General features: G+C 39.7%; 1 protein-coding gene across 1 annotated transcript; it reads left to right on the top strand.

The window, feature by feature from the left end:
- Positions 1 to 6,202: 6,202 nt before the first annotated feature.
- On the top strand, positions 6,203 to 25,284 carry hgfb (hepatocyte growth factor b). Its single transcript, XM_085359171.1, has 18 exons — positions 6,203 to 6,355; positions 8,821 to 8,977; positions 9,245 to 9,357; positions 9,942 to 10,056; positions 11,705 to 11,853; positions 13,432 to 13,552; positions 14,489 to 14,607; positions 17,756 to 17,921; positions 18,018 to 18,151; positions 18,950 to 19,043; positions 20,185 to 20,315; positions 21,147 to 21,176; positions 21,668 to 21,773; positions 22,335 to 22,409; positions 22,541 to 22,690; positions 22,781 to 22,887; positions 23,047 to 23,189; positions 23,693 to 25,284. The coding sequence occupies exons 1-18, from the start codon at positions 6,304 to 6,306 to the stop codon at positions 23,864 to 23,866; spliced, it is 2,136 nt and encodes a 711-aa protein (XP_085215297.1). The 5' UTR covers positions 6,203 to 6,303; the 3' UTR covers positions 23,867 to 25,284.
- Positions 25,285 to 25,537: the final 253 nt, after the last annotated feature.

The raw sequence follows: 25,537 nt of genomic DNA, 5'->3' as shown, positions 1-25,537 counted from the left end.
TATCCTGTTAAGTTTGTGGCCACTAGTAGCACAGTGTAGTAGTGTTTTTATAGGCTCATTCCTGTTTTGCTTGTACTCTGCACATTCAAAACAGATTCTGCAACTGGTTTCCCTTTATTCTACTGATCAGCAGATATGGGTACTTAGATGTAAAGCAATGTGATGTGAGGCAGGTTGCCACATAAAGGTAAAAAATAACACACTTTAAGGGGTGGTTGCAAGCAATACAGGACTAATTAAATAACACAGTCGTTTTTTCAGTCTATTTGAGTATTTGAATAAAGAATATTTTACTTATATATATAGATTGATTAGTGTGTAATTAGATCTTCAAACAAACTGATTCTCACAATCTTAGAATTAATTGATTTAAAAAATAGGGCGCCACTTTGTGGAAGGTGCCATGTTGCTCCACTATCTTGAATACAGTGGCCAAGCTGGACACCACTGTTACACCTGATTACATTTTATATATATGGCTAGAGATCATGTAGGTAATATGCCAAAGGTGGAGGAGAGTAGAACTCGTTGGTGTACGTGTGCATCTTCAGGCTCAAGATATGAAGTATCATGCCTACACTAAACTGCCAAAAGTATTCACTCAGCCGTTCAAATTATTGAATTCAGTTATTCCAATCACTTCAGTGGCCCCAGGTTTATAAAATCAAGCACCTAGGCACGCAGACTGCTTCTACAAATATTTGTGAAAAAATGAGTCACTCTCAGGAGCTCAGTGAATTCCAGCATCGTGCCATGATAGTTATGAAATTTCCTCCCTACTAATTATTCCTGTTTGGAAGGACTGGGAACGACAGCAATTCTGCCACAAAGTGGTATGCCAAGTAAAATCGCAGAGCGGGATGAGCTGATGCTGAGGTGCATAGTGTACTGCAGATTTCATGTGGCCTTCAGTTTAGCTCAAGAACAGTATGTAGAGATCTTCTTGGAATGAACTTCCTTGGCCAAGCAGCTGCATCCAAGCCTTACATCACTAAGCACAATACAAAGCTTCAAATGCAGTGGCGTATTGCACGCCACCGCTGAGCTCTAGAGCAGCCGAGAGATGTTCTCTAGAGTGATGATGAATCACATTTCTCCATCTGGAAATCTGATGGATGAGTCTGGGTTTGGAGGTTGCCAGGAGAGTGGTAGTTGTCTGACTCCACTGGGCTAATGTAAATAACAGTATTGGTTATCAAAATCATTTCTTATATTTCTGTAATATCGAAATTAATTCATTTAAACTCAATGTTATTTATATACCAAATCACAATAACCATTGCCTCAAGGTTCTTAATATTGTAAGGTAAAGACCCCATAATAATACAAAAAACCCAGAGAAAATCCCAACAATAATATGACACCTATGAGCAAGCATCATGGTGACAGTGGGGAGGAAAAACTCCCTTTTAACAGGAAGAAACCTCCAGCAGAACCAGGCTCAGGCCACATGCTGTGTTGAGGTGAAGGGAGGCAGACAAAGACAAACAAAGACACGCTGTGGAAGAGAGCCAGCGATTAATAATAACTAATCCACCAGTACACATAATCTGTTTAATTGAAATGATATTTTTAATGTCAAAATATAATTACTGCTGTTATCTGTGAATTTTCAATTTCACCGTTTAATAAAAAAGCAGAAACACAGTATCTTTTGATTTAGATGACAAGATAGATTTGCATCACTGCTTTAAACTTAAAGCATGCAGCTACAGACAGTGTTCAGCCAAAAGAAGAATGGGATTTCCTGGAATAGACTGACTGGTCCCAAAGAGCTTTGAGCTCAGCATCACAAAGACAGTTTGGCATTACACAAAAAGATAGATTACCCTGAGACAGACTACAGCCTGCAGCAGTTCCGTGATAAGTTCTCATAGACACTTGTACTACCTGACATGTATCTTTAAAACGTATGTAATGCAATGCTGCTTCAACACAGCTTGATTTAATTCATATATTTTTGCCTATATTGCTACTGCAATCATGGCAAAGGTGTCCTCCATTCAACTCGTGCCTAAAATGTGTGCACAACACTCAGAAAACTAAAAAACATATGAAAAAAAATATTAGACAGACAGGAAGGGAAAATGTCACTTGGTTCACTTGGTTGTAATTGTTGCCCCATTGACAATTTAGCAGGCCCTCTGCTAGAAACGGGGGAGCAGTAGAACTTTGGCAGGTGGTACAAAGAGACCTCACAGAGCTGGCGTGAACATTCGACTTTTTGAATTATGTTTACATCTCAAGTTACTTGTGTGTACAGCATGTGTGTTTGTGTGCAAATCACTCAGGTAGGTACTAAGAGACTTACAGATCGCTTGCAATTTCCCCTACTCTATGCCATGTTGACAGTCACAACATAGTGACTACGTGTACAGGTCGGACACAGACACATGTGGGATGAAGTGTACCTGCTGACCTGGAGACGCTTCCTCTGTGTGTCTCCAGTTCTATACGAATCACGTGGGGGTAAATTAGCAGTGAGGAGCAGACAAGACAAGGTGACTGTTTGCAGATGTTTAAGAAAGAAGGAAGCACAGGTTTAGGCACTATTTTAGGACCTGCTTCCAAATGTCCCCTATTCTAAGTCATTAGTTTGATACTTTGACTCTCTGTTGTAGTGGTCGGAGTGGATGTTTGTGTGTTTTTTGGATAGTCTCTTGTTGTTTAACTGGAGTTAGTTTTTACTTTTTACTGTAATCACGTCATCGATCAAAGTGGATCTTGGGAATTAAATTCATTTTCTGTGGTTACTGACAAATTTCATTTTCATCTTTGTTCACTTCCGGAGTAATCTAATTAGCGAGGCTCCACTGGGAAGAAATGGATACATCTGATCAAAAGGGTTGTTTAAAAAAAATAACCATGTGTATGAAAGAACATGACAATTGTATTAAATAGCTTGACCTTTACAATAAATGCTGAGCACATAAACATGACCCATTTGTGTGTTTTTGTTCCCCCACTTTGTTTCTGTGCTGCACACATTTGAGTGATCCGCCGTCAAAGGATTGGCACAATAGACTCAGTGTGGGATGTTGATGTGTTTGTGTCACAAGCTCCTTGTGTACTATGCTAAAGGATGTGTCATTTAAACAGTTCGGGGTTTTGTGGATATACAAACTCACAAGGCCATTTTGCTTATGAATTGTTCCAAGGCTCAGTCTCAAATGTTCACATCACCACCCATAAACACAGGAGAAGTGACAGACAAAAGGCATTACAAGAATTCTGCTCTTGAACTGAGTGTGGTCTCTTGAATTGTTTAAGTAATATTTCTCAGTACAGGAATTATAGTGCAGAAATTTTTGAGTTTGAAAAATAGCTTTCTAACAAGAAACCGACTGAAGAGTCAATTTAACATCACTTTTTCCCCATAAAAGAGAGTAAAAAGTGCAATTTCCATGGTGCATCTACAGATATGAACCTCAGTGATGACTCAGCAGTTTAAGATGAGTCATATGTAAAATTTTGGTCTCTACTTTCTGTGATCAATAAGTTTCAGTATGTCCATGGCAATGACAAAAGCACTTGTTCACTGATGAATTATCTGAGAGGAAAATCAATGGCGTATTGAGTGGTTTAGAACTGTAATGGTTTTCTGATCCTCTTTAAAGCTATTTTTAGGAATATGTTGGTGACTCAGTTTGCTATTGTGCATGATAATGAACTGATGTGTTAAAACTCTAGGTTTGCATTTCTGTTAGCTGCCCACTCTGCAGCATTTCCCTTGAAATGAGAGTCAGAAATAAAAATCAAATGAAAATTTAACTTGAAGGCAGACAGCGGGGCTGGCATCACACACATTTCATCTCACACGCTGTGTTTTTATTTGTTTGTACAAGAAGTGTGTGTGCAGTTTATTTGTGCTGCCTGTAACTGTCAGTGGATCACAATTACGAGCAGTGACTATAATCGCATGCACTGACAACAGGAAATGTGTGTTTGTTTAAAGGAGGATGTCTTGACACAGTATCTGTGTTTACAGAGTCTAGCCCCAGCACTGTCATCACTAACTCCAACAGAGCTAACACAACCCCTAAATTTGACTCTTTTCTAATTAGACTGAAATACCTGAGCCACCTCCCCTCTGCACTCCCACATTTCCTCATACAGAGTCCTTTTCTGCTTTACATCGCTCTCTGTCTTGCTCAAACTATTACCCCATTGGTACGCTATTCCCTCCTTTAATTTCTCATTCCGACTGGCTGTAATCTGGAAGAGAGGCTGGAATGATTAGAGGTCAGCTAATTTGCTGCAGATGAAAATGTCCACGTAATGGGACTTGCGGGGAAATAATAGTACACAACACAATGCACACAAAATTTCCAAACAAATCTGCAGGAAGTCTGTTAATACTCCACACACTCCGCAAATATGCACAAAGACAGCCCAGCCGTCAGTACCCTGCTCTGCATTGTACCTCCCTCATAAAGAAATTGGTTTTTATCGCATAACTCTTCATTTATACTCGTATCATATCAACTTCTTTACTCTCTATATCATCTCCATCTCTTATTGAACTTCCCCCTTCTATTGCCAGCAGGATGAAGATAGGTTTCTGCCAATAACTTGCCACAGATGTCAGGAGTCTTGCATGGTGACAGCACTCTTATGAGGAAAGTGGTGGGCTACTGGGTCTCTCTAATTTCCATCTTCTAGCAGAAGCTGTTGCTCTTGGAGTCAGTGAAAACACCCACTGGATTCTTGCTAAGAGAAGTCAGTAATGAGATTGTGGTGAAGAAGTCTTTCTGTTGGAAACTCAAACTGGTAAAGGTTATCCAGTCATCTGCTGCTCGTTATGTGTGAACATGCGTGTTTTTGAATCTGTGTGAATGTGAGTTCTGGAAAGACAAAAGAGAGAGAGAAAAAAAAGTTGGAATCAATCTCCCTCAAGCATACAGTGTGTGGTTTAGTTATATTATGTGGATGTAGATGAGATATGGTACACAAAGAAAGAGAGTAAAGAAAGGGAGCTTGAGCATTACTCCAGTGAAAGTATCTGACTCATGCCTGATTATTATTTATTATTGCAAATGACTGTAGTCCTCTCAGGAAGCCACAGGAGTATTACTCATTGCACCAAAGAGAAGATAGCGATGTAGTCTGTCTCCCCTTAGACATTTATTCGTCTATTGGTCTGTTTTTGTTTTGCACACATGGTATGATTTGAAAGAAAATACCGGGAATTCCCATAATGCAGCAAGCCCCTGCCTTGTGATAACTTACATGATGTCTCTTTACTGCACTTCTCATCAGGCTCCTATCCAAGGACTGCTCTGTGACTGCTGCATTGAAGGTATTTAGAGAAAAGCCAGCTAAGTGTCATGCCTGCTGTCTTGTGCTGTCGTCACTGGAAATAGACATGTCACTCAGGAGATGGATGCAATGTCTTCATGCACCCCCACCGGTAATTTCACTACTTAGAGAAAGAAGTAAAGTAGCATAAACAACCTCCCTGTCCTTTGCATCCCCATTAGGTTTATCTTTGTTGACAAGTGCCTGCTGATATCTGTTTTGTTTTGGACTCAGTGTTCCCTGGTGAGGTTGTAAAAAAGCAGAGTGAAAAGGGTCCAAAAAGATGACTGAGTAGTAAAAGGTGAACGAGAGTGAGATAGGTAAAGAATCCGCAGAACAAAACATTTAAAATAATGGGGTTTTTTGCAGACTTGTAGGAACGCATACTGCAGTCTGTCCAAATGTATAACTGTGGTAGCACTGCTTTTCAATTAGATTTTGAGGTCTTCGTAGTCTATGAAATTTATGGATTACAGCAGAAAATGTTTCCCAAAATTTGCCACAATAGCAGAATCATTTTTCCTTCCTTCTAGACATTAAAACTTTTTTTAATTATAAGAAAGTAACCCTCGGTGGAGGGTGTTAAGGAAGAAAAAGAAAGAAAAAGAAAGAGAGGATGTAATATTTCCTAAACCACGGGTCTGAAGACGCAGATGCACGTTGCTCATATAAAGATCAGTTATTCAACGTTGTTACGGAAGAGATGGCAATGTGTGTGCGTGTGCTTAACTAATTGAAAATTGGTGGTGGTTAAAATAAAGGAAATGAGAGAAAAGAAAGAAAGAGAGAGAGGGGTGGAGGGATAAGCAGACTCACAGATCGAAAGAGAGAGAGAGAGAACAGAGGAGGGGAGGAGAGGGAGGGAGGGGTGACGCGGGGAAGTACTTAGAGAGAAGACGCATCATCTGTGCAGTGGTGGGAGCAACATCTCCTGGTTGCAGTCCGACAGCAACGCGAGCAGCTTTTCCGACTTGTTTCCAGAAACCGTTGTTGCGTGACGAGACCATGTGGATTTACAAGCTCGTTTTCGGATTTGTTTTCGTCGTTTCTTGCTCTGGTAAGTTTGCCGAAAACTACTCACAACTGCTCCCGTTGCTGCCCAACGTGTGACACCAGAGCCAGCGTGTGAGCGCACTGGTTTGCGCTCCCTGCACAACAAACTGTCAAGCACGAGTTAGGAGTGCCTTGAATCATCTGATTTTATTACTGTCGCTGCGATGTTCGGATAATAACACATTCGTCTTGTGTTTAACTCTGTATAGGTGTGTTATTAATGCAATCTGGTGGTGCGCGATTTATGGGTTAGCGTTACTTAGAGTCAAAACACATCCCTGGCAGTATTTTTTAAGACTGGACTTCAGTGAAAAGAGATGCTTTTGCTAAGAGCAATTACAGAGCTTTTTCATTCTAACTCACTACCAGAGCTCATTGGACTATACAGTATCGCTTTGAAATTTAGCTGAATGAACACTGGGTAAGTGATAAGAAAAAAACATCTGCTTATACGCTAACCCACTGTCACCTAAAGTGACCTGTTAAAATCCAATCAATCGTGCAGTCACCCTCTAGCTGAGTGCAACTTTCGCGGTTCATTGCTTCTTGGCACTCAGCCGGTCAACTCAAGCTGACGAGCGGACAAACACTAGGCCTCTGGTACTCTGTGCTCCCCAGCTTGCTTACCACATAGTAAACTATCCAGACACTGAATCTGAAATCAACTCTGATGTGTGACGTCTTCCCTTCAAGTGATTCAACGATTTTTGTTTGTATGTTCTCTATGTGTTTGTGTGTGTGTCAGCCTCGATTTCATTTGGGGCCAGTGACAAATGACTGTGCATCCCATTGGACGCTGTAAACCTAATGGGATGCACAGTTAAAGCAGACTTCTTCACACATAAAGTATTGTGCAAAAGGCTTGAGTCACTGCTCATTTCTTTATATTTTAGCAGGAAAATGGGGAAATAGGTGCAGTGATTTACTGAAACGTTTGCAAACATAAATGGAAATATGGTTTTTGAAAGCAAGAACAGCGTTTGCACGATTCTTAGAAACTTGAAGTCAGTATTTGGTATGAGCACCTTTATTCTTCAACGCAACCTGAACTCTTTTAGCCAAGCTGTCTTGCAATTCTGCAAGTAGTCTTCAGGAATAGTTCTCCAGGCTTCGTGTAGGTCATTCAAAGCTCTTCTATGGATGCTGCTTCAAAAATGTTGAGGTCCGGTCTCTGGGGAGGCCAATCCATGACTGATAGTGTTCCATGGTGTTTTTCTACAAGGTATACTTTTACTGCATTGGGAGTGTAGTTTTGATCATTGTCATGCTAAAAAAATGAAACTACTGTTAGTCAGATGCTTTCCATGGTGACCAAAATCTGTTGGTACTTTTATGCGTTCATTCAGCTCCAAACATTGACAGAGCATCCACTCTGTTTCACAGATGGCTGTAGACACTCACTAATGTACGTCTCTGCTGACCTCCATATTTATTTGGATCTGATTTCTCTTGTCACTCATATTCAGTCCAGTTCTTGCACATTACCTATGCATTTTCTCCTTGTTTCCCTTCCTTAAATATGGCTTTTAAAAGCCAGCCTCCCACTGAGGCTATTTCAGATGAGGCTTTGGTGAGCAGTAGAGAGAGCCGCTAAAGGGCCAAAATGCATCTCTCAGGTCCTGTGTCAGGTCTTTTTTTTTTTTTTTTTTTTCAGTTTTACAGTTGTTTTTGTTTTTTCATTCCCTAAGGCCATGGCTTTTTTAAAGACTTCTTCTTTTGTCTTCCATCTGTCCAGTTTCCTCAGTTTTTTTTAAAGTGCACATCAAGCCAGATATGCAAAAGCTTTTTGGGAATCATCTTGTTGGTGCAAAAATACTATTACAGAGTGCACAAGATGCATTTTTAAATTGTTTTGCTAAGTTGCCTGTTACATGTAGACACAATACTGTTTTATTGCTTGGTGTAAGTGCTTTTTTTTTCTAATGGTTGAATGATTCATAGTTTTTTTGTTTGTTAAGTGACTAAACACACAAAAAGAAAATATTTCTGTGAAAATGATCACAAACAAGGACTGGAGTGAAAATAACTGAAAAAGAAAAAAACTGAAAGATATGCAGAAAGTCTGAAGAATTAAGACCACTTAAAATTAAATGAAAGTCTGGCTCTTTGCAAAATAAAAAGAAATGAGGTGTTTGAGACGTTTTCTAGACAGTCTCATCAGCAGACAACAAAGAATACTTTGTTTGTGTGAATTCATTTTATTATTATTATTACTAGAAGTAGTATTTAGTATCCCTTGTGTTAATATATACAATTTAGAATGGGCAGACTAAGACTACTTTTGTCATGGATGTAGAGCCAGACAAGTCTGTAGACTGTCATAAAGCTATCTGTCCGTGTTCAACCACAACAGCATCAGGCCCTTCCTAATGATGCTCTCTCTACCTATAGTTGAGTCTCATTAATAATGTAAAATGTCAAATTAATGCTACTCAGTAATTGTGACCACATTTTGTAATTGTGTATCAGAAGGCAGAAGAAATGCTCTCCAGGACTACCAGAAAACTGACAGCATTCAACTGATGGTCCATTCTGATTCCTCCCACCTGACCAAAAGCAGGAAGCTGAGCTTATCGAAATGTGCTAAAGCCTGCAGCCGCAACAAAAGGCTCCCCTTTACCTGCAGGTTTGTCCATGCTAATGTCATTACCCTTTCAGTTTCAGGATATTACTTTGGTAACATGGGAATGGCTTTCAGTTCGTCTTACTTAATTAATGTTTGCATGATGCATGAATTTTGATGGTTAGTTTAGCAGGCCTCACCTTTGTGTACTCACAGAATCCCCATGTTACTGGTTTCCTTTTACTTCAAGATGTCATAAAACTGACCATTATTATTCTCACTCTCCCTCCTGTTTTCTCTTCCTCCTTTCCAATCCTCTTTATTCTCTAGAGCATTTGTGTATGATCATAAAAACAGGAAATGCCAGTGGCTGTCCTTCGACAGGAACTCACCAGGAGTTCAGAGCCAGCAGAACATGAACTACCAACTGTATGAGAAGAAAGGTGCTCTACATTTCCATGTTTTTGCTCACCCACCTGATACATACACAACAAGTGTCTCTGACTCTCAGAAAAAACACATCCTTGAGGTAGCCTTTCTTTCAATAGACACCACTGCTTCTGTAGAGGTTTTGTTGATTTACATTTTTTAGAAAAAAATAATATCCATTTCATAACAATTTATGCTAGAGTGATTTTAGCTCCGTGATGATGGGAACCCTCTGGGGGGAAGACTAGGAAGGGCAAGGACTATTGGCATGTTTATTGGGTTGGGCCACATCATGGTTCATTTTCTGTCATTAAGCGGTGTTTATGTAAATATTGGAAATTCCCACCCGTTTTCAATCACACTGACCACAACTGTGAACTGTGAACATGCCGGCTGTGTAACATATTTTTTACTGAGTCCAGATTTTAAAGATGATTAGGAAAGCAGATTTGACTTTTGGCATTGTCGCATCTCCGTTAAGCTCAGTGTTTCAGATGAAAATCTCCTTCTGTCTGTTTTCTCTATTATCTGTTCTGGCTCTGTATGCAAAGCACTTATCACATTTACAAGACCATTCTCTGTGTCTGTCTTATTTCAGACTATGTTAGAGAATGCATTGTAGGAACAGGGCAGAGTTACAGGGGGCGGAGGTCAGTGACTGTGAGTGGGATCCTGTGCCAGGCCTGGGCTTCTCCTGTTCCTCATGAGCACAAGTAAGAATCTGATGTACTTTACACCACAATGTCAAACAAAATAGTGTTATAAGCTCTTTCTTACTGTTAGTTTTGGCCTGCTAGTAATGCAATTAGCTAGTAGCTAGAGGCTGGTCTGTATGTGTGCATATGTATATATGAGTATGATATATTAGGGGTTGATTAGGCTCCTGGGAGCAGTCATTCATCAGAACTGACCTCATTGTAACGCCTTACACAGTCACAGATCATTTCCTGCTGTGGACCTACTGTTTATCTAGATGTGTATGTAGTGTGAATTCAAGTGTGTGTATTTTACTTTTACTGGCATATGCCACATTTGGTTAAATCTAAGTTCTAGGTATGTCCCCTAAATGTCTAAATCTATTTTTGCTGATAAGATATTTTTCAAAGTAAGAAAAAAGTTAAAATAATAAGATGCCAGTAAAAGATGACAAAAGTGAAATTTGCACTGATCTCGGTTACATTGCACAGTGCAGTTGCATAATTTTTTACCCAGTAAGCAACAATATAGTTACATTAATCTAAGCCTATATGACTAAGATCCACTGTAGACTTAATAGCGACAGAGAGAGCTATGTGCTTCCTTGAAAATCAAAGATGACTGTACTGTACACTAGCCATACTTTATCGCTGAACCCTATGCTACCTCCTCTCTCTTTTGTTTTTAAACTGTTTTCCTCTTTTTTCCACATTGTTGGAATTCTGTTCATTATTCTCTTTATCACTTTCATATTTAAAGGTAATCCAAGATTGAAAGATAGCCACCAATTTCCTGATTTCCAAAACAAAGAGCACATGAATAGTGTTGAACCTTCAGTAAAAAAGAAAAATCCCACTGCCCTTTCTCCTTAGAGATTTAAAACGACTTTGAAAGGCTTTGTAGTGTCGAATCAAAGCCGGCAGTGTACGTTTGCACCTCCAGTGAACCTGCTTTATCAGGCCGTTATTAACTTTTCTGTAAATCAGGTAATTAAACCCAGGCACTTTGTATGTTTTATCAGTTCACTTACAGACATGGGAAATTGACATACACGCAAGCACAGATTAATGCACGCACATACACACAGACACAAGTTCAAATAGCATTTTTATCAGTGTAAGGTTTCCCCCTCCATAGATTGCCCACCAAAGACTTCTCATGAAGTGAAGGACTATTTCATAGCTTTATCTTTTCCCCATCATGTGGAAAAACACCGCTTGTCTAACAAGCTATGCTTTCTGTGTCCATCATCACAGCTGGTGACTACAGCCATGTGCTTCCCTGATGTAAAAGATATGAGTCATTTGTCAGTATGTTTATGTTACGTCCACCAACGCCAACCTCATGGAGAACTAACTTTGCTTTTAAGTATTAACCTGTTTTCCCTAAAAAAAGACTGCTGTGTCACTGATGATTCAGTCCTTTGGCATAGTTGTCAGTAACTTTTATTTTTGTTAATTCCCACTGGTGGTGTTTACAGAGCAGCACTCTTGTAAATGAGCAAGGAGAAGTCATTCTGTCAGAGATTAAAACCAGAGACCACAAACTGTGACCTTTTGGTGTTTTTCAAAAAGAACTTGCTCTGCATGCGAGCCGAAACGCTGTATTTGGCAGCAGGTCTTGGTACATGTGTTTGTTTTGTAACTGCAGCTCTGCTTCTGACAGATTCATGTCTAAGAGGTTCAGGAAGACGGACCTCCGGGAAAACTACTGTCGCAACCCAGACAACTCTGCTGTTGGCCCATGGTGCTTTACCACTGACCCTCGGCCACACTTCAGACATGAGGAGTGTGGCATACCACAGTGTTCAGAAGGTGGGTTTTACACACAGGCACACACGTTTGCAGAAATATATCAGTGCTTATATGAGCACATATTAATGTTAAAATAATACCCATTCTGCAATCTGCATTATCTCATCAATTGAGGCTTGATAGCCTGAAACGAGCTCCGGCAAACTAGGCAATCATATAGTTGGACTAAGCAAGTTCACCTAAACTGTGCTCTCTTGTGATATCTATCTATCTATATGTGTGTGCGTGTGTTACTTGCTGAGGCCAGCTGCAGCTGTTTCCAGGTGTGTGGTTTGGTTTACACTGTCCTCTCTCATTCCATCAGGCTCAGGGTTTGTAAAGGGTTTGAACCTGAAGAAGCGGGTGTTGGAATGTTACGGGATATTAATCCCCCTGTCGTCTACTCAACATCAATTGTTAGCCATTATATCCATCCCTGTGGCATACATGTGGTTGTGATGAAAGAAGAGGGCCTCCTCAGCATGTTTTAGCCTTTATGTTATATCGCACAATGTTACTGTCAGGCACTGAAGGAGGGGATGATAATGACCTCTGTTATCTAATCCTCGGGGATTCATGCTGTCAGAGGGGTTGTTTCCTCAGCATGCATGGCACTGGATCACTTTAATGAGGCGCCAGGTTGTGGTTGGGTAGGACAAAATGGGAATCCTTCTTGCTCTTTAACTGACACAAGTTGTACAACAAAGATAATGACATTTTATTTTGATAAAAAGCCTGTGCTCTCCCAGTAAAAAAATGACTGGGAGGGTTTCTCCTGAAATTAAGTGGTCCTAATAGGAAACATACACACAGACACGCAAACATGGCGTGTACAAGCACAAATACATGTGCAGCCTGTGGACTCACAAACATCTGTTTCCAATCTGGATCCTTGCTGTTGTTCACACTAGACAGTGTATTCTACTCACCAGGCAGAAAATGAGGCTTTGTCTTTATCCAAGAAACTTTTTAATGTTTGCATCCATATTTTAAATATCTTTGTTTATAACGAGTCTTCATTAAAGCTGAAGTATGCAAGAATAAAGTACTTTGATTGGCCAAAACTGATCATTATGATATACAGTGGAACCCCGGCTTACAAAGTCCCCATTTAACGAAACGCCACCTCTTCCTCCACCAAGAACTTCGTTTCCAGCCAGCATCGCCTCACTCAAAAGGCGATGGAAAAAGGTGCTTCGACTTACGAAAGACCCTCTGGAACGAATTATTTTCGTAAGTCGGGGTTCCACTGTAGTAGGTGTAGAAATCCAGTTCTTGCACAGCCCAGTTGAAAATCTAGTATGGTGAAAGGCTGTTAACGACTTGTTTGTCTAGTGTAACAAACAAAAAAATGTTGCTTATCCCACTTTAAGTATTATGTTATCAAAATGTTTAGTTCAAAATGTTGCTTAACAGTTTGGGAATCTAATATTAAACGCTAAAGTGTATTCAATTTGATCTTCAGCTCTATTCCTTTGTGAGCCCATGGCTATCCTACTAAAAAAAACACACCTCTCATTTATATTCTGGATATATGATTTTTCATTGATCAACTTAGCATTTTTCTAAGATATGTGCATGTGTTTTTCTGCTGTATAGTTGAGTGTATCAACTGTATTGGCGAGGATTACAGAGGACCAATGGACCACACAGAAAGTGGAAAAGAATGCCAGCGGTGGGACTTGGATGACCCACACAAACACCTGTACCACCCCAAGAGGTGATGCTCACAATTGCACACACACAGATACACACTTACCTCTGCAGCGCACAAAATTTGTGCAAGCTCAATCACATCTACTTGCATGCATGCTTATAGCATGAGAATACATTATGTTTTAAAAGGTTCATAAAGTAATTCAATGTAGTTTCGCTGCACTTACTTTGGTGATGAAGTGATTTGGATTCAGTTAGTGAAAACCTTCCCCGAAGGAATAATATTGGAATCCAGTGTGTGTTTATGTGTTTTTTTTTTTGTGTGTATTTAACAATAATATGTTGGGAAAATGCTTCATTTTGACTTAATTGTCCCAAATTGCTTTAAACTCTCAGACTTGGGCCTAAGCTGTTATTCATTTATACCTGTTTTAAGGTTTCATATATTTTAATCTATATTGTTATTCGTTGCACGATCTTCAAAAAGGGTGTGTACACGTCAGCTGTGTGCATCTGTGTCAAGACAGCTAGTGGGATGGCAGGTGGTCTGGATTAGTGGGGACTCGTTAACACATCCTTAATCATCCCACTGTTTATGTAAACGAGGTCCCAGACTGCTCATAGCACTAATGTAATAAGAGGGTCCCACTGCCTGATACTTCATGCCTAGTGGCTACAGGCCTGAAGGGATGTAGGACTTTGGGATGACTTACTGTAGAACACCTGTAGTGGTGCAACTCATTATCTTCCTCACTCCCCTGAGCTCAGAAGAGTTATTAGTGTGTCGGTTACATGCAATGAATTGTTTCTCAACTATTTTGCACTGCTTGTGAATCAGCAGGAAAATAGAAACATGGATCTCTTGACTTTCAGAATATAGTGGCAGTTAACATCCTCATGAGTCCTCCAAGTGTGTGATAGTTGTTTTATATTTTATTTATTTGCAATGCTTTTGAGTCTTGTTTCTGCTTACATATTTTTTCTGCCTGTTTTGTATTAGGTACCCTGACAAAGGCCTGGATGATAACTATTGTAGAAACCCAGACGGACGCCAAAGACCCTGGTGCTTTACCACAGACCCAAATACACCCTGGGAGTACTGCAACATCACAGTTTGCGGTGAGCATATATTCATGTTTGTTTGTGTGTGGTTGAATCCATTACCATTTGTCATGCATGTTACGGAGCAGTCTATGCCCTTCTGTTAGTGGCAGTGTTGCTGCTCAGTGCGGGTCGACAAAGTATGACTGACTGCAGCAAAATTTACTGCTTCCTGTACCTTTCATTTTACCATTCCTCCCCTCTTCCTGGCTAATGCTAAAGAATATACAAACACACACTCACCCACCCACACAAACAGATGCAGAGCCCCCCTCCCCTCCCTCTTAGGGTTGGCTCTCTGTTATGTCTTCTCTGATAGCCAGAATGTTTATTTTTTTCCCTGCACCACTGGCTTTCTGTTTATTGTTCTATGCCAGCTCTTATGTGTGGTAGTCAAACTGCACAGGTCTGAATTACTGCTCTACATTAACCTCGTGTTACACATGCAGACACAACACCAGGGTCACACACACTACAAGCAGATCATTTACACCTCATACACTTAGTGCAAACGGTGTGATTGATGTTTAAGAGATCGTGTGTGCATCACATCTGGCTTTGGCTTTGTGTGTCTTTGCACTTGTAGTAAACCAGCAAACACTGCGTGCTTGGAGTTCACCCTGCAATCAGTGACAAGTCAGACACTGGATTCTTCAAGAACATAAAATAGAAACAGAGCTGGTGTTGTTGTTGGACTCTGCTTTATTCTCTTTAGTCTGTGACCGGCCTGCTTTCCTGCTAGAAGCATCAGCAGTCCTGGCTCCATGTTTACTAGATGGCACTCCACCATGTGGACCCAGTGATTCACTGTTCTCTCCCCCTTATTTTCTCCTCTATAAAAATTGTCTTCTACCCAGGGCATTCAACCCTTCTCTCACTCTTTCTCTATTATGGGAGCTTTTTGGGAACAGACCAAGTTTACGACCCAGTTAGTCTTAATCAAAACAAGGCACACAGAGACAAACAGATAAAGTGTTCATTTGATAAGGCCCCTTCTTTTGTTTACTGTCAAACTAGTTCAAATCTATTTTTATGCATCTACTATGCACAGCAAATCTCTGTTTTAGAGACTTGAAGATCTGGCACTTTGTACATTTTCGGGTACAGTCGTGTAATGCTCAGGTTAATGAACTTGTAGCACTATCTAATGAGGATCTCCGTGAAGACAAGTACAGCAGACTCAATTTCGTGCCTTGGTTATCTTTTTGAGCCTAGCTAAACTGCATTCTTTCAAAACCACAGCTATTCTGTTGATGTCAGATAGTCAGTGTACTAAGAGTATTTGGCACCATTTCAAATACACTGTCACACTGAATACATCTATAATCCTGGCTGTTTGCTACTATTGACATCACTGTGCACTAATACAAAGTGGATGTATCTTGAGATCAGGGAATGATAAAACCTGGGGATGAGGACAGTGTCATTTTTAGGCCAACTAATTTGGCTGCCATCAGAGCAAATTGTTTGTTGCAGTCTGAATTGTAGGTGTTGGCAGTTGGGAGACTGAATTCTGCACAGTGAGGGTCTAAATTTACCAGGAGGCAATTTACCCCACAACCCCCCAAAAAAGTGCCCCATTGGCAAGCTGTACTTTTCTGAACATACATACACTTTTATGGCAGAGCATGCAACATTAATCAGTGTAATTGTATCTATTATATTAATGTTTTCCACAGCAATGTTACACAAACACACTTTTTGTTTGACTTCAGTTCACAGTTACCAATTTTTTTTTGCAGAGGATGGCATTCAGACTAACATATTTTGATATATTGGTAGACTCATTTGTTTATGTTTCGTGTGAAAATGTAAATTACAACAGTGGCAGAACCTTGACCCTGTGGAAGTTCCTGAAACATCTTCCTGGAAAATCATTCATGGAGAACGAAATACAAATTTCAGGCAAATAAAAAACCTCCTGGGGGTTTTTCAACTTTCTATACAGTTCAAAGTTACCATAATTTATTCAGTTTTCATCACTTTTTTTCTCTTACCGCTCTCATTTCACTGATCTGTAACTCACAGCAATTGTTTTCAAAATTTCTTCATACACCATTTAAACTAAATAAGCTTTTATCAGTTCTTCACCATCTCTGTGCACAGTGTAAATTAGGTGGCCAAACTTTTCACACTGTCTTTTTTTCTATGTTAGTGCAATCATAAATGGTAAATTTGAGCAGATTCAAACTAGCCCCATTCAGTGTTGCCAACTCCTCAGTAAGGAAAATCGCTATTGGTTGTCCTAAAAGTCGCTAGAAGTCGCTAAATGACGTTATCGCCTAATTTGCATAATTGGTCATGCTAATCTAATATTAACCTATGTCGTTGGAGAGAGAAATAACATCGTGGAAGAGACATAAAGTGAGTAAAAAACGTCCTAAATGCATTTAGAGTTTATTTAGAACTACAAATTAAATTTCTTTTAGCAATTATTGTTTTTTTTTAATGTCACAATTCCAACCCTGCTCCTTTACCCGGGCTTGGACCGGCAAAAGTGACCCGAAATAGGCACTCTGGTGGAGTTACTTTGTGTGTGTGTGTTTATAAGTAATTATATTAAACCTTGTGATCCACAAAACAGCATAAGAGTAAAAGAGTAAAATAAGAACTGACTGCGTTACAGCACCCGCTGCTTGTTGAGAGTAAAAGTGATATGCGCTTTCACGTCTTTTTTAGCGACTTTTTTTTAGAGAAAAAGTCGCTAAGGGGTCTGAAAACTCGCTAAATATAGCGACAAAGTCGCTAAGTTGGCAACACTGGCCCCATTTATACACTGTAGTTGAGGCATTTAAAATTAATTTTCATATGCATTTCATATTGCCTTATGCGTAAATTCCTTTTTTATTTCAGCATTACATATGTTGAGGGAAACAACCACGATTTTAAGAGTTGGGTTAGCCCTCAGTTGTGGTTGGTAGTGTTTAATTCTCCTCATATACCAGAGATAATCCTCATATCGAAGAGGATTTGTTTATCTAACATATGTAAATAAAGATTGACTTTTGGGGGTTATGCTGAAACATCTTTAGTTGCAAGAGCACAAGATCTTGAGCCTAAATTACTAAGCTTTCTATATACTATACTATCCTTGCTATATTTTGGTTTGCCTTTTGGTTTGTTTAAGAACATGTGTTATTATTAATTTTTTGTCTATATTTGTTAGAAACCCCTCCTAAAAGTAATGTGGTGGAAACAACTGAGTGTTACCAGGGCAGAGGAGAGGGTTACAGGGGAGCAGTAGATATGACGCCCACTGGACTTACCTGCCAGCGCTGGGACTCTCAGTATCCCCATAACCATACATTCCTGCCTGAAGCATACCCCTGCAAGTGAGTCAGAAACTTACATGATACAACCATCCACTCACTCACCCTTGCACTTACATTTTAGCAGATTACAGCATGACTTTCTCTTGTGTTTTCCAGGGACCTGAGAGAGAACTTCTGTCGAAATCCAGATGGCCAAGAATTCCCCTGGTGCTTCACTACAGACCCAAGAGTCCGCACAATGTCCTGCATTAATATCCCTCAGTGTGGCACCCAAAACAGGCTTGTCAGCGGTGAGAGACTCAACGGATTTATTTGGCTTTGACAGGAGCAAGGGAAAAGACAATTTTCTCTCCATCGGAAGCAGATAAATGCGCATATTCTGAGAGAGATCTTGTAACCACACACATCCCAGCGGAAAGCTGTTGCCCTGTAAGAGTGTGGGAAGGACTGACCACCATGTATCACACAAATAAAATCTGACAGCAACTCAGGATGGTCAGTTCTTACTGGTCACTAAAAAAAGATCGAAAGATTAGTGCCATTTGAGATTCTTTTCGAGGTAGATTTAGAAGTTCTACATGCAGATCTATAGCTGAGTAGGCAAATTCAGATTCCCTAAGGGATTTTAACGGATATTCTTTGGAGACTGAGTGGGCTTGAATTGGAATTATAAAACCACTCTGAGGCTATCTTGTGGTTTACGCTTGAGAGTTCAATACATTCCCATATACAAAATACTGTAAATTAAATGAAGGGTAACAAACAGCTAAAAAAAATTATGAACGGCAGTATTTTTCTCATTTATCATTGTCAAGGATTACTTTTGTGTTTCCAGCCAAGCTAAAGTAGGACCACTACAACAACTACGATAGCTCAGCTAAGGGTTGTGTATTCTTTTGCTCATATTTGAACACAATTCACAGTTTTTTTTTTACTCTAGCTTTTCAGTTGAACAGCACCACATGCATAATTGTACATTTATAGAGACTGTTTTGCATGTTTTTGTTTAAAGCCCTTATTTGTTTGCACACGCAGTATGTGTCCAGACAGCCTATCTAATTCTTCTATCTCATTTTGTCCAAATCCAGACTGCTATGAAAGATTTGGAGAAAATTACCAAGGACAGCAGTCAAGGACTAGATCAAACCTGCCCTGTGCTCCCTGGAGAGACCACAGCAACAGGTCGGCCCACTGGATCTCTGCTACTTCCTAATCACTTTCCCAAACTTCACTATGATGTAGAAAACAGACTTGCACCATTAATAAAACTGTAGACAAGCACTACTGGCTAAAATAGACATTTAAATTGTCACACCGGTCCACAACATGTTAACCCACAGACCCCAACAAAGTGTAAGAGATTTTAAGGCACTCAGTGAGACAAGAAGAAGAAAGAAAACACAAATTTTGAACAGAAGACGACCTTGTGCACGACAGTCCTGCTATGCAAGTGTATCTGAGTTTTCTAGAACCATGTGTGCAAATCTGAAACATGGTGTTGTTTTAGGGAGGCACTTTGTAAGTGACCTCTACTTAAGTCTCGCTGTTGTTAGTCAGTCAAGGCAAGCCACTTGTTCTCAGAGGAGAAAACAACTCCTAGCCTCCCCTACAGCTTTTTTATGGCTTGAGAAGCGTTTTCCTGAAAATGACCCAGCTGAGCAAGAAAGACTCCCAGAGATAACTTGGCTGGGCGATGCACTCTTTACAACTCACCCTTGACCCTAAATTCGCTCCTTTACAGGAACACTTCAAAGCCACTCAACCCCACTGTATGGCTCCTTCTAATGGGTCAAAAGCTGGGGTTAGGAAGTCAGAGAGAGAGCTGGCTACACCAGAAGGATAATATAAATAAACATGAATTTTAAACCCTTGATTGCTATGATTTCACCACCTTATTAGTTAAGGAATTTGGTGTGAGAAGGGATTTAGTTTGTGGTTTTAAAATTGTAGCGAGAATGCTTCATGTGTGGGATACGTCTGCACGAGTATTAGATATGTGAATGTAGGTGGGCGCATACTGTCTAAGTGAGTAATTCCTTTGCAAATCACCTCATTATCTTGTCTGGAGGGAGAGAGCCTACACAGCTGTGTATTTAACGGTCCAAATCCTATCTGGCTAAATTCATTCAGCTTTTTACACATAGTTATAAATCAGTAGAGATCCTTTTTTTAACTGTCAAAACAAGACAAATTATCTGCTTAAACTAAAAGAAAGAACGAAAGCAAGGGAGATGTTTCTTTTGTTTTCACATTGTCTTTGGGGCTTAATAAATGTTGATGAAAGATTTGTTAAGGGATCATTCGGGTTTCTGTGTTTGCTCAGTGGTGAGAGGGGCATGCCGACGGCTGGCCTGGAAGGAAACTACTGTCGAAATCCTGATAAAGACAAACATGGTCCCTGGTGTTACACCAACAATTCTGCCATACCCTGGGACTACTGCAATGTGAAACCATGTGAGTGTCAATCCATACAATATGAGCACTGACACACACACAGAAACATAAAAGTCACTTAGATAATGTGTAATTGAAGCTTTATCATAGTCCTAGAGAAAAGACTGAGCTAGTGTTTTTTGTTTTCACTTCTGTTTCTTTCTCTCTCACTCTAACACACACACACACACACACACACACACACACACACACACACACACACACACACACACACACACACAGAGAGAGAGAGAGAGAGAGAGAGAGAGAGAGAGAGAGAGAGAGAGAGGGAGAATAATTTGGAGTGGGTAAGTCTGTCTATACTCACAGGAGATCCATAGTCATCAGGAAGCCTGAGGGTTTTTGTATGGAGCCAGAGGCATCATGCTTGCAACTAGCTTATAAAAGTTTATTCTGATTTGTTATTTAATATATTATCCTTACCATCTGTTATCTTGCCGAGCCTCCATTAGTGGTGTGAATAATGCATCCATGTTTGATTACTTGACATGAGCAGATTATCAGAATATAAATGAATTCATGACTCCTGACCTTAAAACTATGAGAAAAGTGCTTTAAAGTATATAAATAAAACATAAGCAGTTGTGCTCTTGTGGCGTCTGTTACATCTAAAAATCTAAAATTAGGAAGCAGCTTTAACCTACAGACACACTGCAACCCTTTTAAGGCGTGTTGCATTCAATTAAACATGACATGGAAAACAAACTCATTGGCTCTGGTAGCTGTTGCTCTATGCTCACTGTGAAATGTACACCCCTGTGTGAGGTTGGCTCTTACCTTGTATGAGTTAATGCACCCTGATCCCTTGCTTGTCTCCTTGCCTCTCTGCAGGTAATGCTTCACAGAACACCATCCAACTGGGTGAGAGTCTCTCTGTGCTCATCTGTCTGCCTGTGTGTGCGAGTGGCTCAGTTGCTGAACTGTATTTGATTGGCTACAGAACTTGATGGGGTGCTTTTTATGTCCAGCTATAATGATGCATGAGATAATGAGGTTGTGGTGGCATCTGTTTCCCTTTCTGTGTGTCTCTGTTGGTCTTTCTGTGTTACTTTGTACTCTTTTTCACATAGTAATTGAAGAACAAATGATGAATCCTCTGCTCTCTTGACATACAGAGTTCAGAATACAAATGGGTTCTGTTAACATTTTCAGTAATCACCTTAATTATCGGCCTCATCAGTTAATGTTCTTATGATGATGATTGAGCTGCGTCGTTAGGCAGCTCGAGTGCCTCTTGTATTGTGACTATGTAAACAATATATGTCCGTGTTAACTACAGTGTCATTGTGTCTGTGACCGTGTCTTTATGGCTAAAATTTAATGTATATTTTATTTGCCCTCTCACTTTCCAGGTGAGGAGGCTTCTGTGAGCTGTTTTGTCCATAAGACAACGAGGATCGTAGGAGGAAGTCCAATGAGCATATCAGAAGGCAGCTGGATGGTCAGCATACAGAAAGGGTATGGGATTTAGCGTTCGACACATTTTCCTCTACTAAAGAACAGTGGAGGATCCTGCCCAGACTATTCTTGAATTGATTAAAACAAATCTGAAGGGTTGCTTATTCTTTTTCTTTTTATCTTGTCGACTGGGTTTTAGGATTTATGTACAACATATGTTTGTTTTTGCTTTGATCCTTGACATTTATGATCAGTCAGCATGTACATATAGAAAAGAAACAGGGTTAAGAAAACAGATTACCACTGTAAGAAGTTCACTTATAATACTCTTATTTCTCTGAACAACATAAGGATTAGCCTATTAAGCCAGATTCATTAAATACAATGACTGTCTAGAACATAATTATTAGTTGTGTGCTTATATATTGGTGAAGTTTCAGATGTATTGACGAAGAGCTTGTGATGTGATTCTATTAATTGTATTGTCAGGTTGTCATAGTATGATTACAAGCTTTTTCCCCGAGATTTTCTCCCCAAAGTGGCGCAGTTTCAGGTCATGTATGCTGTGGGATGTCATAGATTTGACCTCAATATAATATTTGTGTTTTGTGCTGTTCTCAGATCAATGCACTGGTGTGGCGGTTCACTAATACGAGACGAGTGGGTGCTTACTGACAGAGAGTGCTTCTCCTCATGGTAATGTTGTCTCCCTTTTTGGTTTTTGGAGTAGGGCGGTAAAAAGTTAAAGGATTTGAGCAGTTTTAACCCGAAGAATGATAACTGTGCAGTATTTCCAACTGTATTAACTTTTTCTTGTGCCTGTTCAGTGTTCCGAACCTCAGCGAGTATCGAGTGTGGCTGGGGGTCTCTGATATTCGAGAGGGCGCTCCTGACTGGTCTAAGAGGCAGGAAGTCAGTATAGCCCATGTAATATGTGGCCCTGAGGGCTCCAGCTTAGCCCTCCTAAGGCTCTCTAAGTGAGTGCCTGGAAAAATAATCTCAGTGATATATTGATATATTTTTCTGTACTTGTGATGCTAATCATATTTTGTAAATATGTTTTTCAGGCCTGCCCTTCCTGCAGACAATGTCCATACGATTCAGCTACCTGTGGCTGGGTGCAGCATCCCAGAAGGAACAATATGTAAAATGTATGGATGGGGAGAGACCAAAGGTACTAATATTATATATTGGATTATAGTATACATACCTATTTTCTGGTTCTTATGCTTGCAATATGTTAACCCTGGGTTCTTCTTAACATTGTGTTGCACTGTATTATATTTACTACAACAAAACACAGGCAATGAAGTGCAATTTTTAACTCTTTCAGGCACTGGCTATGAAGATATGCTAAAGGCAGTGGAACTGCCCATTGTCAGGAATAACCGGTGTAGAGAAATGCACAGAGGAAACCTTCACATCACCACCAACAAGATCTGTGCAGGAGGGAAGAGGAATGAGGGAGTGTGTGAGGTAAACTGTTGTAAACAGTTTGTATTGTTTTCCTAAAGAAGTGTTTTGGTATTTACACACAGTGCTCACTAGAATTCATACAGTGCACTCAAACCGTGTTGGTAAACAAGAACAGGCTTTTACTCCTATGGATAAAGTAATTGTTCCCAGTGTGAATCTACGTGGGCATTAGCGCCTTTGTTTAACACAGTGCTTCCAAAGCCCAGTTTGATCTAAATCTCAAACAAATGTTATGTGAATCCGTGGGCTTAGTATTCAGTCAGTTGTAAATAGAGCAGCTGGAGACTGTTGCGCTAAATTTCATCAGCTATCAAAGACTTGATTTTGTGGTTTCTGGCTTTAGAAAAGAGCTGCCCATGTTTGGATATAATATCTATAACAGAACAATTTCATTTGAGTGTCAGAAACGTAAAACATTAATGTTAGCTGTTTAAAACTACGGACAAAGAAAAATGTGCTATAAATTTAATCTTTCTTCTTTTTTTTTTCTTTTTTTTTCGCAGAGGGACTATGGAGGCCCTCTGGTGTGTCAGGATGGGTATATCAGGGTTATTGTTGGAGTAAGTGTCCATGGCAGAGGCTGTGCTCGGGCCAACCAGCCTAGCATCTTCATTAACGTGCCCTTCTACACGCAATGGATCTACAAGGTTTTCAAATATTACCCCAACACCGTCTAGAAACGTAACCGAGAATGAAAAAAGTTTGGGGGACTAAATCTGACCAAGACCACCAGTGGTGCACGCAGGATGCCTGGTTTATATGTTTTGCATACTTACACAGTCCAGATCAATAGGAAATTGATCCAAGGATGTACTTACACTATGATGTAATATTTAAAGTATCAACAAGAATATTCAGATTCCAAAAGGCACTGATGGCAGTAGAGTGGATGTTTTATCTTAGACATATGGTAAGAAAGTCAAGAAACAACAAAGTATGGCTTTGACTGAGTTGGGAGCAGAACAGACAAACATACACATATATGTATATATCTTTTTTATCCAATTCACATTTTCCTTTGGGTAGCAGTTCCACCATAAATTGTGTATGTGTGTATGTAATTACTCTTGATTCCTGGCATTACTTGAATATTTTAAATACCAAATTCGGTGGTTCAGCAGCTGCTTTTGTAGAGTACGTCAATGGGCCACTTAGAAAACTATCCAGTGGTAGGGCAACGTTAAGGACACTATGACGAGCTTTGATAAAGTGGTCCTTACTGTACATACTATTTTAATGAGTGTGTTTGTGACACTCTTAATTCATTTAGGTCTTATAGATCTATTATAAGGGAACTCAGATGTTGGGGTGGATATAAAGTGTGCTATCTCTGTGTTTTAGCTTTTAGCCACATTTCTGTTTCATTGTGGTGTCAAATAAACAGAAATACCTAAATAAACTGCATCTTCAGTGTTCTTCTCCTAACACAATACACCTGACTGAAAGATGCTCTTTGCTTTCTGTGTAAAAAAAAAATGAGTGTATGGTTACCCAGTCTTCACATGATTTGAAAAACATGTATTTTTTTTCCTTTTATGTGTGCACAAAAGTTCTTTCTGTACAGAATATAATATTTCGTTTAAAAAAAAAAGTTGAATAGTCATTGGTATGTCTGTTTTTTATGTTTGTTTTTTATGTCTGTGTATGTGCAGAGGGAGAGTGAGTTTTGCCTGTGAGCCTGTGCACGTTTAAACCAGAACTGAATCCACTCTCATACCTTGGCAGACCCTTATTTTAATTCCACCCTAGATATTAGCGTGTCAGAGTCTGCTGTTTCCAACTCTTGTGGATGGGATGTGGTCTTTGTAACATTACTGTCTGTGATGGGTTTCACTGTGATGACTGAACAGCCCTTGAAACAACTTGACACACTTCTTTTTCCAGTGTCAGTGATTGAGATGGCTTTACAGCTACATTATTTTTGCATGAGTGAGAAAAATGGTCTGTGTGTGAATGTGTGCACACTAAAAGATTCTGCAAGCTGCTATATTCCACAGACTGTACAGTAATGCCTTATAATATAAAATGTGTATTGTATTGAGTGCATTTACTATGAGCGTGAAATGTTAAACCCAGTTTCAGCATTATTTTCAAATGATGCCTGTCATTATATTAAACTCTTTTTCTACTTATCTGTGAATTGAATTTTAATTTCATGTTTTAAATGTTGCATTCTTTGCATTCTGAGTACAAACATGCATAACTGCAGTCAGTTTGCTGCATAATTAATAGAACAGAGGTTGGTTGTTGTATTTCACTACCAGAAGATGGCACCATGGTAGCATAGAGACTATGAGGACGAATTTGTAATCTTGCTAATCTCTCTTTCTCCCTCTTTCTCACACACA

This window comes from Diplotaxodon limnothrissa, linkage group LG7, assembly GCF_057381915.1.
Source record: "Diplotaxodon limnothrissa isolate DT_005_m linkage group LG7, D_limnothrissa_male_GT1.1, whole genome shotgun sequence".
Classification (NCBI taxonomy): domain Eukaryota; kingdom Metazoa; phylum Chordata; class Actinopteri; order Cichliformes; family Cichlidae; genus Diplotaxodon; species Diplotaxodon limnothrissa.
The sequence above is the reverse complement of the archived record's forward strand: the minus strand, read 5'-3'. Positions and strand labels throughout refer to the sequence as shown.